The sequence below is a fragment of the Mesoplodon bidens genome (genome assembly GCF_964165515.1).
Source record: "Mesoplodon bidens genome assembly, chromosome: X".
In the NCBI taxonomy this organism is placed as follows: domain Eukaryota; kingdom Metazoa; phylum Chordata; class Mammalia; order Artiodactyla; family Ziphiidae; genus Mesoplodon; species Mesoplodon bidens.
The window spans coordinates 97,576,967-97,590,848 of record NC_138163.1 but is presented as its reverse complement, the minus strand read 5'-3'; the positions used below and the strand labels follow the sequence as shown (position 1 = coordinate 97,590,848).

Sequence of the window (13,882 nt, the reverse complement as noted above, 5' to 3'; positions counted from 1 at the left end):
TCAGGCTGACTGATGGACACATCTGTGGCCTCCTGATAGGCAACTGTATCTGGTGACTGACTGTCTATCCTGACCAAATCACAGGATGCTTGACAGACCATGTGGTCAGTCGGATGCTGAGAATGGCTACCTGGCTGACTGATATGAGGGGCAGACTGAACAAGTCACAGACCAGCTGACCCACTGAAAGATCAGTATAGCTGCCTGACCCCATGGCTGTCCATGGATAGAATCACAGCCGCCCCAAGAGGGCCCCGGGGTCAGAGGTTGCTGACTGATCGACCAATGGGGGGCATGCCTTGCCTGAGAAATGACAGATTGTTGACGACTGACAGGTGGCCTGGAGGCTTTAGCTGCTGTGACTACGTGCTCTGAGGGAATAAAGTGCCTGATCATGGTGTGAATGAGGAGGAACCTGAGGGAATTACAGAGTGACCAACTGACAGTGGAGAGTGCGACTGCCAGGGCTACATTAGATGCTGACAATGACAGCCTGTCCTGACATAATCACAGCCAGCCCGAGGACCCGGCTGGTTGCTGTGGCTTCCTGGGTGAGAAGATTCTCCCTAGGGGATTCGGAGTTACTCCCATAGCCAGGGTAGATAGAGAGCCCAGTTGCTGGACCGACTATCGCTGCGATGAAGGGACAGTCTAAGGGAATGAGAGGCTGGCTGACGAGCAGCGAGCAGCGTAGCTCTTGTCAGTGCCGTGTGTCTGCCTTGAGGGCCTCGCAGCTGGCCCGAGGGCACGAATGGATGCTGCTATTGACAGACTGACAGTGTGAATGGGGGGCGGAGGTCTGATAAGACAGTGGTCGTGGTGATTGTCTGATTTGAGTCGGGTGACTGACTGAGCAAGCTGTATGTGGAGGTAATCCACCCGGGGAGTCACGGCCTGCTTGGGGTTAAAATGTGGTGACGGACTGACGGCGGTAATTGGGGGTCTGACAGGACGGAGAATCCCCCCGTGCAGCTGGCTGACAACGTGATTGGCTGACAGCGTGACAGACAGACCGGCTTACGGGCAGGGCCTCCGGCAACCTCAGCTGCCGCCGCCGCCGCCGCCTCCCAGACGCACTCTGGGAAAGCGCCGGCGAGCACCCGCCTTCTGGACCGAGCCGGGTGGCGGGGAGGGGTCCGGTCACGGCTCGCCGGTTGGTCCGCGCGGACGCTGCTCGCGGCACGGTGCGGCCAATAGGCTGCGCGTTCTCGGCCACGCCCGCGCGAGCTCTCTTCTCGCGAGGCCGGTTAGGCCCGAATGTAGTTAGCCGTGGGGAAAGATGGCGGAAAATTTAAAAGGTGAAGCAGTGGCGGCAGCGACGGGGGCCCGCTGGCCGGGCCGGGTGGGCTGGAGGGGTGGCGTCGCTGGCTCGGGGCCCCGGCGTCCGAGGCCACGGGGTCGGGAGCCGGAAGCTCGGCGCCGAAAGGCTGGAGCTCGGGGCGCGCGGGCCTGGCGCGCGGGGCTGGGCGGGGCTGAGGGGAGGGGGCGCGTGCCTCGGAACGCGGCGGGCACGGGGCTAAGTGGGGACACGGGAGGGGCGCGCGCGCCGCAGGTCGCGACCGGACGGCGCGCGCACGCGCGGGGGTTTGTCTGGGAGGCCGCGCCCGCGCGCGGGAAAATTGGCCGCCGGTGACCGTTACCCTCCTGGTGTCCACGCGAGACGCCGGAAGGGGAGGGGAGGGAAGGGGACGGACCTCCTTTTCAGAGTTAGGGGACGGGGGACTCTTCTGGGGGAGGGTATTTCCTCACAGCCTGGTGGGGGAGGGGTTTGCGGCAGTGAGGGCTCACCCAGGAAGAGGGGAAGGGGGCTTCCCTAAGGGGAGAGCTGGACTCCCCCATGCGCGGGGAAGGAGGGGTGACTCAGTGTGTTGGGGAAGGTGGGCCCCTCTGGGTGAGGGAAGCTGCGGGGAGGATGGGTTCCACAGGTGTGAGGGGGAGCTTTGAGGGTAGGAGAGTCCATCTGTGGTCAGTGCGGAGACAGCAGCTGACGTGAGCTGGGACCACGTTAGCGGGGCTTCAAAAGCAAGTTAAGGGTTTGAAAGGGAGAGGCATCACAGGGAAAGGAAGGCGTGGGTACAGGCCGAGTCTCCACTAGGCCTGCCTAAGTGGAGGGGGGGAAAATGCACACGTAATAATTTTGCAAAGCTCTTGTACATTTGTAGGTTGACATCTAGAGTATTTCATCATGAGTTTAAATGTTTGGTTTTTGTAATGGAAGGTAGAAAATATTAAACATTTTAAAAAGATGAAATAGGTTGAGGACTGACTATATTTGGAATAAGGGTTTTGTAAAATGATTTGATAAAATGGCTTCTAAAGCACAGTAATGAAGAATACGCCTTGAACCACAAGAAGCCTTTTTAAAAATAAAATCTGTGTGTCCTGAAAACTTTTGGTAGCCCCCCAAAACATTCCAGGTATATTTAAAATAATTGCTGTCACTAACCTATATTGTTCTGTGTGTTCTTGAATTCAGAGCACATCCCTTTGGGCCAGCTTTACCCTTCACAGTAATGTGGATGAGACAGAGAAAATCAAAATGCAGCGTGAAAAAATATACCTTGTGGGTTTAAGGCACCTACACTAACCATTTGGGGAAGCGTCCTGTAATCTGATACCACTCCACAATCTCTTATTCATAATTCTGAAATCCAAAAAGCCCTGAAAACTTAAATTTGGTATCATCCAGTGGTAAAACTAGGCTGGCTATATGGAGGGACTTCTCAGTGCCACTATCTTGCAGCTTTATTTCTCCTATTTTTGTGAAAATTCAGACTTTTGCTACAGAACTATTGATGTATTTGATTATGGCTTGATGCCCTGACCACACTAGGGGTTGTTAGGGAATGTATGGGATGTACCTAGAACTGCACTTGTAAAATCTAAAAAAGAAATTTGGATTCCAAAACATCTGGCCCCAGGAGCTTCAGATAAAGGATTATGGACCAGTCTTTCTAGTTACGCCTTTGTTTGGTGCCCTGGAGGTTTTAATCCTATCCCTACCCACACCCCTTGGGGAAATGCACCCTACTGAGATGGAGGGGGTTGTTCTCTTTCTTTTGCAAAGTGGGGAGAAGGATGGTTAGGTCTTGAACTCCAGGCAGGTTTGCAGGCAGTTTAAGGAATGGTATAGAGGGAGCTGGAAGCTCTGGGAATAGATTCCTTTAGGACAATCCATGCAGCAGATCCCACTTGGAAGTCTGCTGCTCCAGGGAAAGCCTTGGACAGTGAACACTGGGGTAGATGGGAGTGGCACATTTTTGTTGTAGAAGGGTCTTAGCGTTAGGAAGGCCTGTGGATTAAATTTCACTGACTCTGAGGTAGTCCTTTGGAAGTCCCAGGGAGGATTTGGGGTCCTCTTTGACCCCTGGCCTTGCCAGGGTGCCCAGCAATAGTTCCTTCTGGCCCCCTTTGTTCTAGGCTGCAGTGTGTGTTGCAAGTCTTCTTGGAATCAGCTACAGGACCTGTGCCGGCTGGCCAAACTCTCCTGCCCTGCCCTTGGCATCTCCAAGAGGAATCTCTATGACTTTGAAGTCGAGTACCTGTGCGATTACAAAAAGATCCGCGTGAGTCTGGGGTGACCATGGCCGGGGCAGGGGTGACTCAAGGAAGTCACCTGCCCCCTTACCCCCAATTACCCACATCTGTTTCCAAAAGTAATTTTCTCCTCTGATCTTAAAAAAATAGGATTAGTAGGCCCTCTTATCATCTCCATTTTACAGGTGGGAAAACTAAGTGGCTTTCCGAGAGGGGCAGGAGCCAGAATAAATCTCTCCTCCCACCTCCCTAGGAATACAAACCAAATTGCAGAGATTGAGATGTTGAGCCCAGGAGTGGAGATAATGACAGTTAATGGTTTTGAGCACTTTGCATGCCAGGCACTTCCTTTCAGAAACTCATTAACTCATCAAAAACTCATTTAATCCTGCCAACAGCATTGTAAAATGGGAACTGTTATTGTTGCCAGAGGAGGTAATGGCAGGATAGTTAAGAGAGCAGCCTGGAGCCAGCATGCTTGGGTTCAGATACTGGTTCTGTAACCCCGGGATACTTACCCAAATTCTCTGTACTTAATTTTCCTCATCTATAAAATGGGTATAATTAGTAGTATGTACCTCATATAGAGTTGTGAGGGTTAGATTAGTTAATAATACATGTTAAGTTGCTTAGAACGGTACCTGCTACATAACGAATGCTAGAAAAATGTCAGCTTTTTTTTTCTTATTTACAGATGAAGAAACAGGCCCAGCAAGGTTAAATAACTGCCTAAGTTTACACTGCTAGGGAGCGGCAGATTCAGGATTTGTCTAGTTGTAGAATCTGTGTAGTTAAACTCTATCCTATAGCTGCCACTCAGCAAGAAAAGATCCCTCTGGCTGCTGCGTGGAGAACAGACTGTAGGGGCAAGGGTGGAAGTGGGGGGACAGGTGAGGAGGCTGCTGCTGCACTCCAGGCGAGCGATGACGGTGGTGACGGTGACAGAGGTGTGAAGTGTAGGATTCTGGATGTAGCTTGAAGGCGGGGGCTGACAGGATTTCCTGAGAGTGGATGTGGGGAGTGTGAGAAAAAGGAGTCAAGGATGACTTCGAGAGCTGGGCTGAACAGCTAGCAGGAGGGAATATGTTTGGGAGATTAAATTAAAAGTTGGGATTTAGACAGTAAGCGGGAGTGAGGGATTTGAACCCAGTGAGCCTCACTCTAGAGCCCGTGCTCTAGAGTGCACAGAGTCATTCCAGGAAACGGGGGGAACAGTTTGGGTGTTGTCCACAGGCGTTGGGATGGAAGTCCCATGAGGGCTGGCCCAAGGGTCTCGTCTGTCACTTACAGTGACCCCATCCCTCCCCACCCCACCCCCCAGGAACAGGAGTATTACCTGGTAAAATGGCGTGGGTACCCAGACTCAGAGAGCACCTGGGAGCCACGGCAGAATCTCAAGTGTGTACGCATTCTCAAGCAGTTTCACAAGGACTTGGAAAGGGAGCTGCTCCGGCGGCACCACCGGTCAAAGCCACCCCGGCACCTGGACCCAAGCCTGGCCAACTACCTGGTGCAGAAGGCCAAGCAGAGGCGGGCGCTCCGGCGCTGGGAGCAGGAGCTCAACGCCAAGCGCAGCCACCTGGGACGCATCACTGTGGAGAACGAGGTGGACCTGGACGGCCCCCCACGGGCCTTCGTGTACATCAACGAGTACCGTGTCGGTGAGGGCATCACCCTCAACCAGGTGGCCGTGGGCTGTGAGTGCCAAGACTGTTTGTGGGCACCTGCTGGAGGCTGTTGCCCTGGGGCGTCGCTGCACAAGTTTGCCTACAATGACCAGGGCCAGGTGCGCCTGCGAGCCGGGCTGCCCATCTACGAGTGCAACTCCCGCTGCCGCTGTGGCTATGACTGCCCCAACCGCGTGGTACAGAAGGGCATCCGCTATGACCTCTGCATCTTCCGCACGGATGATGGACGTGGCTGGGGTGTCCGCACGCTGGAGAAGATCCGCAAGAACAGCTTCGTCATGGAGTACGTGGGAGAGGTAGGGAGACGGGGCTGTGTGCAGCTCTCCCCACGTGTGTTCCCACCGTGCGCACCCAGCTCTCCCCACTGTGTGCCTGCAGCTTCCCTGCTTTCCCTGTGGGAAAGGTGTTGAGGGGGTTAACCTGAGTGTGAGAGGGACATCCTGGCAGGGGCGAGTATTCCAAGCTGGTAAAGGCACGTTGAAATACCTCCAGACTGGGTTGACTTCATAAGGGTACCTAGCAAAGAGGAAAGCGGGAACTGAAATCCAGGCAGCGTTCCTTTTAACAGGCCGTGTGGTCTGCACAGGATTGCATCACCTGAAAAGGCACTTCCTCTTCTCATTTCACGAGGGTCCAGCTTATCACCAAGCAGTGCCTACCCGGAAGGAGCACCTTTTACTAATCTGCACAAAAGGAACACAGTCTGGAGTAGGACATAGACATGCCTTGGGGAGGTTGGCTACCTCCTCCTTTAGCTGCACAGGACACTGGGGGAAGGGGGGCTGTGTCCAGCAGGCTGGCCGCTGGACCAGACGAGCCCCACATCTTAATGGCTTTGCACGCTATTAAGTCCGTTTGCTCCTCCAGTGTGGGCATTTGGGTCCTATCCTTCCACACGACGGCGTGGCCACCTAGGTTCTTTCCCTCTTGTGCCTTTGCCATGCCTTAGAGTCGCCTCTGATCCTCAGCATTGCCTGACAAGTAGGCTCGGGGGGTGCAGAAGAGGAGATTTTTAAGGGGCCAGGCCCAGACGTGGTGCACATCATGTCTACCCGCACCTACTGGCTGGAACCGAGTCACTGGCCTTACCTCAGTGCAAAGCAGCTGTGAAGTGTGATTCAGCCATATGCCCAGGTGGAAAACAAAAAGGGATTTGGGTGAATAACTAGCAAATATCTGCAACAGCAAGTGTCATCTTCTAAGATGGGACGTGGTGGGCATTTGGAGTGGGGCAGTTCTTTGTTATGTAGGACCGTCTCATGCATTGGGGGACATTTAACGTCCCTGGACCATGACCATTTAAATCCACGTGTGTGCCTTGTCACGATGACAACCCCAAACACCTCCGTATTTCTGTGGGTCTCTTAGGGGTATGACATGGCTGGGAAGTGACAGAATTGGCCTAAGGGATGCACACCTGAGGATGTCTACACTGTAGTGATAACACTGATGAAGAGGAGAGGCTCCTGCTCTGCGGAACTGTAAAGTAGAGAGGGTCATAGCCCCCGGGGCTGGGGGCGGGGCAGAGACCGTCTAGAAGCAGAGCAGTCCACACTGCAGAGGACCCTGACAGTCTGGACAAGGAGATGTCCACACCCCAGATAATCCCGGTGGTCGGGTGGAGGAAATGTCCACATGTTGAAGGACCTGACTGTCTAGAGGAAGGAGGTGGTGACCACAGCCCAGAGGGTTCCTGACAGTCTAGAGAAGGGGGGTCCTGACAATCTGTAGGAAGAAGTGTCCACGTCCCAGAGCAACCTGAGGAAGAGAGCAGGCTCTCCAGAAGACCCTGGCGGTCTGACTTAAGAAATGTCCACACCCACACTGCCCTGACACTCAGGAAAATGAAGTGTCCTCACTCCAGAGGGATAATGACAGTCTGAAGGAGCTCAGGTCTACACCTAAGAGACTCTGACAGCCTGGAGGAAGTGTCCACACCCTCAGCGCCCTGACACTCTGGTGGAGATGTCCAGACCTTAGAGGGACAGTGACAGTGTGGAAGAGATGTCACGCCCCAGAGCTATGTTAGCAGTGCAGGGGATGAGGTGTCCACACCCGCAGGAGTCAACAGTCCTAGAGGAAGTCCAGAGCAGGGGGTATCCCTAGCTTCACTGCACTGACAGTCTTTGGAGGAGCAGTCAACAGCACAGGAGAATCCTGACAGGCAAGGAGGAGGAAGAGTCTGCATCTCACTGGCACCCCAAGGTACCCTGGGCCCAATACTTTTCCCACCATTCTTCCTTAGTGTCCTTACTCCTCCAGCTGTAAACATGGCGGTTTCTGGGGACCCTGTGGTGCTGTCCTACCGGGTGTTATGTAATCAAGGGCATATCCCCGACCTGTTCACCACACTGTCCTCCAATGTGGACCCCCGTTCACTCTCCACCTCTGCACTGACAGTCCCTCCCCGGGAGCTGCCCTTCCACGTTCTGTCAGAACATCCCCACCCTCACCCAGCAGAGAACATAGCCTGTTTTATCAATTCTGAAACACGCACTTTCTTCATATTTTAACAACTCTGAAATGAAAGTGAGTCTCCCTTTAGTTTAATTAAATGATGGCATATCATCATTTAATTAGCAGCAGTTTTTCCTTTCTTGGCAAAGGGCGCACAAAATCAGGGAGCCTGTTAGATTTTGACAGGCTACGGTACTCATAACCACTCCTAACACAAAAACAAACAGAAATCCCTCTCACGTCTCTGATTTTGTTGGATTTTGACAACAGCCCCTATCAGGCTGGGATGACTGTCATTGTCATCTCCATTCGACAGATGAGAAAACTGAGGCCCAGAGAGGTATAGTAAAGTGCTCAGAGTCACCAAGCTAGTAAAGTGGGTAAAAGAGGCCCGAATGTTTAAAATTGGTGTGCTGCCAAACCTGGTGGAGTATTGTTTTTTGGATTTGGGAGAGGGGTTTGGCTGAGGAAACAGGGGCAGGGAGAGAACATTCAGGATCCCATATCCGGGACTGGGGCAGAGCAGCAACTGGACTCTGAGTCTTCTGGTTCCCGTTCCCATCAAAACCCTCTCCCGGCTGCCAGATTCTAGCCCATCTGTGTTCCCCAGTCACTCCAGAGAATTGCTGGGGAGCAGGGAAATGGACTGATTTGTTCTCAAGTTTTCAGGGTGGACCACCCCTTACAGAGTGGGAGTGAAAAGAAGACAGAGAGGGGCTTCCCTGGTGGCGCAGTGGTTGAGAGTCCGCCTGCCTATGCAGGGGACACGGGTTCGTGCCCCGGTCCGGGAAGATCCCACATGCCGTGGAGCGGCTAGGCCCGTGAGCCATGGCCGCTGAGCCTGCGCGTCCAGAGCCTGTGCTGCGCAACGGGAGAGGCCACAACAGTGAGAGGCCCGCGTACGGCAAAAAAAAAAAAAAAAAAAAAAAAAGACAGAAGGAACCGTTTGTGCCCTGCAGGGTTTGCAGTGTGACTCACTCCTGGGGAGACTGGGGGAGCAGGTAGGGGCAGAACAGGCAGGAAGATGGAGACTGGGGAGGAGGTGGGCGTTCCCTCTGGTTGGGGAGGGGCCCAAAGGGAAAAGCTGGCCCAGACACCACCCAGTATGCTCATGAGCCCAGGAGAGGCTGTCCTTTGATCCCAGGCTTCTGAAGGCAGCGGTGGGTAGGGATTGGGAGCTTCAGGAAGGCTGCAGAGAGAAGTGACATCTTTGGGAGCTGATGTCACAAGGAAGAGTATGTGTTCTCTGGGAGGTGGAGGGAAACTGACCTTGATGTACTCTTCCTCAAAATGCTTCTGTGGCTCCTGTTTTGTCCCTCAGGAGAGTCCCCACTTTTCAATCTGGTCAAAGCCCTCGTGTGATCTGCAGTTTGCTTTAGATGGTGTATCTCTTCTCCACTGCCTCTCAAACTCTAAGCACTGTGGGTGTCTGAGTCCATCTGTGTTACCAGATTGTGACCCACGAGGGCCAGACCCGGCCTGGTCCCTGTGACTTCCCCACCAAATTGACCCCTGAGGGCCAGGACCAAGCCTGGTTCCTGTGTCTCCCCCACCCAACTGTAACCCCTGAGTACTGGGACCAGGCACAGGGTAGGCCTCATGAAAGTCCACTGAATGAATGAGTGAACAAACAAACAAAAATAGGGGGTATGGGGGAGCCAGGTTCCCCAAGGAACGGAGCTGGAGTATGGGGCAGTGAGCAGCGTGGCCTGAGGGATAGGCCTTGGTCTTCTAAGGGGGTTGTTGATCGGCATTCAGCACGGAGCAGAGACTGGAGGTGATGGTGGAGGAGGCAGGGAGGAGGCTAGAGAAAATGGAGGCTGGTCAAGACCAGAAGTAGGAAGAGCGAGGCCACTGGCTGGCATGAGGATGAGCAAGGAAGGAGGCCCGGGTGGGTCTTGGGCTTATGCCCAGTGTGGCAGGAGGGTGGTGGTGGGCAGTGGGTCTCTGATGAAGGGAGAAGGAAGGAATAAGGGGTGTGGCGAGAAGAGAGTGCCCGAGTTGCCTGTAGGACCACTGCTGGACAGAGGTCAGGTCTCTAAGCTAGAAAGCAGGATACAAATAACAGGCATCTGCTGTGTGTCTGCTGTGTACTGTGCTGACACTTGTGTCTGAGGGCCGGGCAGAAACCCGGGAGTGGAGAATGAGGCCGGCCCTGGTCTAGGGGCACCCAGGCTGAGGAGAGGGCAATCTTGGCTACCGTGGGACCTCACCCAGAGGCATGGGCCCAGAAGAGGGGACGTGAGGGATGGAGAGGAGGGATGGGGTGTGGCAGCGGCTGGGGTGAGGAATCCATCACCAGCACTTGGGAGGCAAGGACAGACTGGGCTAGGATAATGGTCCAGTTACTAGGACAGATGGGGACCCACCTGGGGAGGAGGAAGTGCCTACTGCTGTCTTAAATACCACTTGCTGGCGGTGCGTGGTGTCAGGGCTGAGCGAGGTGTTCTACTCTGTGCTCTGGTCCCCTTTCTCTCCTCTTCCGTCTCTGAGTTTTTGGCCTTGGTCTCTTTTTTGTGATCTCAGATTCCTTGGGGTCTTGGGCCTTTTTTCTGGCCCTGGATCTTTTGCATTAAGATTCTGTCTATTTCTAACTCCGCCTCTAGCTCTCTCTTCTGAGTCCCTTTCTCATTCATTCCGTCTCCCTTTTCCCAGGCCTCTCTCTCTCAGCTTACTCTCTGTGTTCCTTTTGCTGTCCGCCCCACCCTGCACTGGCTCAGTTCTCTAGTGCTGGGTCCTGCAGCGCCTCAGGCTCTCTCGCCCTGGATCAGTCAGCCTCTCTCACCCCCCCTCTCCCCACCCCTCTCTGTTGAGCACTGGGTCTTTTTCTTCCTCGCCCTTGATCTGGGTCCCCTCACTATATCCTACTATGGGCCTCTCACTATGGGGACCTCTGTCTGTCACTCCTGGACCTTGTGGCCGCCCTACGCCTACCTACCGTTGAGACTCCCTGTGCCCTCCAGAGGCCTGAGAAGGGCTGACACACCCTGTGCGTCACTGCCTCGCACGTGTCCACACCGCCCAGCCCCGCTGAGCCAGCTGCAGGGTGCGGGTGCCTCCTTGCTTCCTTGTTCTCCTCCAGAGGGGCCACGCTAGGGGGCTGGGAGCTGTGCTGCCTTTCCTGAACCTTCTTGGCCAACCTCCCCTCCCCCGTGGCCTTCTCCTCAGATCATTACCTCAGAGGAGGCAGAGCGGCGGGGCCAGATCTACGACCGCCAGGGCGCCACCTACCTCTTCGACCTGGACTACGTGGAGGATGTGTACACCGTGGACGCCGCCTATTACGGCAACATCTCCCATTTTGTCAACCACAGTGTGGGTACCCCGCAGGCGGGCGGGGGGTCGGGAGGAGCAGGCTGGGCCCCTCCTCACCCTCCCACTGTTCTTTTTTGCCCAGTGTGACCCCAACCTCCAGGTGTACAACGTCTTCATAGACAACCTTGATGAGCGGCTGCCCCGCATCGCTTTCTTTGCCACAAGAACCATCCGGGCAGGCGAGGAGCTTACCTTCGATTACAACATGCAAGGTGGGGGTGGCAGGGGACCGCGGGCAGGGACACATGATGATGTGGGGCACAAGGACCCCTCCCCAAGGAGCTTTAAGATGCTCTTACTCCCAGTCTCATATCTGGACTCCTGGACCCCTGCCTACCCTTTGGGGGTCCCTTCATTCCCAGCCACTGGACCCCAATTCTGAGACACTCATACCACCTTCTCCCAGGGCTCCCGGGGGAGGATGTTTGGCTCAAGAGTTATGACACTCCTCCTGACTCCAATCTTGTCTGAATTTCCCCAGTCCCCCAACCCTCCCCGCTCCTAACCTGCTTTGGCCTTCCTCATTCTAAGCCTCTGGACACCCTTGTGGCCTCCAACCAGTCCCCTTCTTGACCAACTAGCCACCTCTGAGACACTCGAGGGGGGATCTTTGGCAGGAGAGTTCAGATGCCCCTCTGGATGCCCAGGTGACCCTCCATTCCTGACCCCTGCCTGACACAACCCTCTTGGTTGCCCCTGACAGCTCCCTGACCGCCCCCCCAAGAACCCCCAATCCCTGGCCATCTTCCTAATACCTGAACACCCGTCTAGTGCTAAGCCCTGGCCCTTGCCTGAAACCACCAACCCCATGACCCCTTCCTGACTCAGATCTCAGACCTGCTCCCAGCCCCTAAGATCCCTGGGTCCCGTGGTAAAAAGGGCAGTGGGACAACTTCATCTAGGCCTTCTATCTAACAAGTACCCCCCCACCCCCGGCTATGACTCCACAGTGGACCCCGTGGACATGGAGAGCACCCGCATGGACTCCAACTTTGGCCTGGCCGGGCTCCCCGGCTCCCCCAAGAAGCGGGTCCGTATTGAATGCAAGTGTGGGACTGAATCCTGCCGCAAATACCTCTTCTAGCCCTTTGAAGTCTGAGGCCAGACTGACCATGGGGGCCTAAATATGCCTACCCCACCCACCCAGTGCTGCCCTCCTGTCGAGGAACGACTGCCAGGGCCTCCTGCCTGCCTCCGCCTGCCCCCACCTGCCCCATGCTCGGCGCTGCGGGGCCATAGGGAGGACAGACTCCAGGAGTCCCCTCTCCCTGTCCCAGCCCCATCCATGGGTTGCACTTACCCCTGCCCGCCTTCGGAAGTGATTTTTCAGCACCAGGACTTTCTGCAGTTGGGATTCATCGCCTAGCAAGAAGGTCCAAGGGCTGAGCCCCAGCCCAGACCCAGGATAGAAAGACGTTTGTTTTTGCACCTGCTTCTGCCTGGAGCTTGAGGGGTCTGTTGCAGGCCCTCTCCCCACTGCCCCAAGGGTGTGGGGAAGCGGCCCCAGGACAGGCTGATACCAGAGCCCAGGGTTCCCAGCCCACTCATCTCCCTTACTACAGAAACGTTGTGCTAGTGAAAGAAAGGGGGTCTCCAAGGCTGGGGTCTGAGGCTGGTTCCTGCTCATGCTTGCATGCTCCTAGTGTTGGCCTAAGAGCCGTAGGGTCTCTTTTTCAGGGCTGTGCGTCTGAGAAGTGGACACCCACATGCCACTGGAAGGACAGTGGATGCCCATGGCCTGTTGGCCAGTGAAAGGCAGTCCAGACTTTCCCAGCCCTTAAGGTGGGCTGGGACTGAGCTCTACCTTTGGGAGTACCTAAAAGGTGCCCAGGGCTCCCAGGAGCTCAAAGGGTGCTGGGAGCTCTAAACCTGGGGTGCGACGACTGCTGGGAGTACCCAGAGCTGGAACTGAGACCTGGCTAGGCTGTAGATAGCACTTAGGACAAAACGTGCATTGATGGGGTGCTGACGAGGTGCCAGGCACTGGGCAGAGCACCTGGTCCACGTGGATTGTCTCAGGGAAGCCTTGGAAACTACGGAGGTGGATCCCAGGAACGGGCCCATGTGGCAGAAGGCAAAGCGCAGGCCGAGAATGGGGGTGGGGGTGGCTTACCCACGAGGGTGTGGTGAGGCGAGGGGAGCCTCTGCTGCCTCCCAGCCCTGGCCCTTTGCGCTCACCTTGGGTCCACTGGTCTCAAAAGTTACCTGCCCACAAATGTACAAAAGGCGACGGCTTTGATGGCTGCCTCGCCCCTTGCTTCCTCTGTGAGGTCTTCTCTCGGAAGCCTTCCCTGACTACCTGTGCGTAGAGTGTCCCTACGTGAGACTGTGTGCCCTGCCACCAGATGCCACATCTGTGTGTCTGTTTGTATGTCCGTCTATGTGTCCGTGTTCCCCACCCCAGACTGACCTTCAGGCATGGACTGAATCTTGATTCTCCTCTTGTATATCCCTCAGCCCTACCCAGCCTGGGATGGGCATCAATAAAACAAATTATTGACTGAACAAACCAAGGTGTGGGGATTGAAGACCTTGTGTAGGTGGGGGTTGGGGAGATGAGAGGCTGGGGGCCGGGGGCGCCCGGGAATGCGGTCCTCCAACCTCAGCCATTTGACTAACACTCCCCACAGTGCACCACTTGCACTGTCATCTACATAACATCCTGACCTAAAATAAGCTTGCTTTATACTTAAATTTTATAATGCACTGAAAAAGCAAGCTAAATCCATTGCTGTTTAAATGGACAAACCATTATCACTGGCCATAAACAAAAACCAGAGAAATACAGTGGAGATAGATACAGAAATATGACACAATTCTAGCTGGATCCTCCCTGCTCTTCAAAGTTTTGAGCCCAAAGCCTGCCTACTACATACAAAGAGAAA

The 13,882-nt window shown here is 55.0% G+C and overlaps 1 protein-coding gene across 2 annotated transcripts; it reads left to right on the top strand.

The window, feature by feature from the left end:
- Positions 1-1,226: 1,226 nt before the first annotated feature.
- On the top strand, positions 1,227-13,497 carry SUV39H1 (SUV39H1 histone lysine methyltransferase). 2 transcript variants are annotated; one of them, XM_081221499.1, is made up of 6 exons: positions 1,227-1,298; positions 3,421-3,566; positions 4,859-5,521; positions 10,851-10,997; positions 11,080-11,209; positions 11,948-13,497. In XM_081221499.1, the coding sequence occupies exons 1-6, from the start codon at positions 1,280-1,282 to the stop codon at positions 12,079-12,081; spliced, it is 1,239 nt and encodes a 412-aa protein (XP_081077625.1). In that variant the 5' UTR covers positions 1,227-1,279; the 3' UTR covers positions 12,082-13,497. The 2 variants fall into 2 exon arrangements, with proteins under 2 accessions (XP_081077625.1, XP_081077626.1); XM_081221500.1 differs by lacking the exon at positions 11,948-13,497 and having other exon boundaries at positions 4,859-5,508; positions 11,080-11,202.
- The last annotated feature ends 385 nt before the right edge of the window (positions 13,498-13,882 follow it).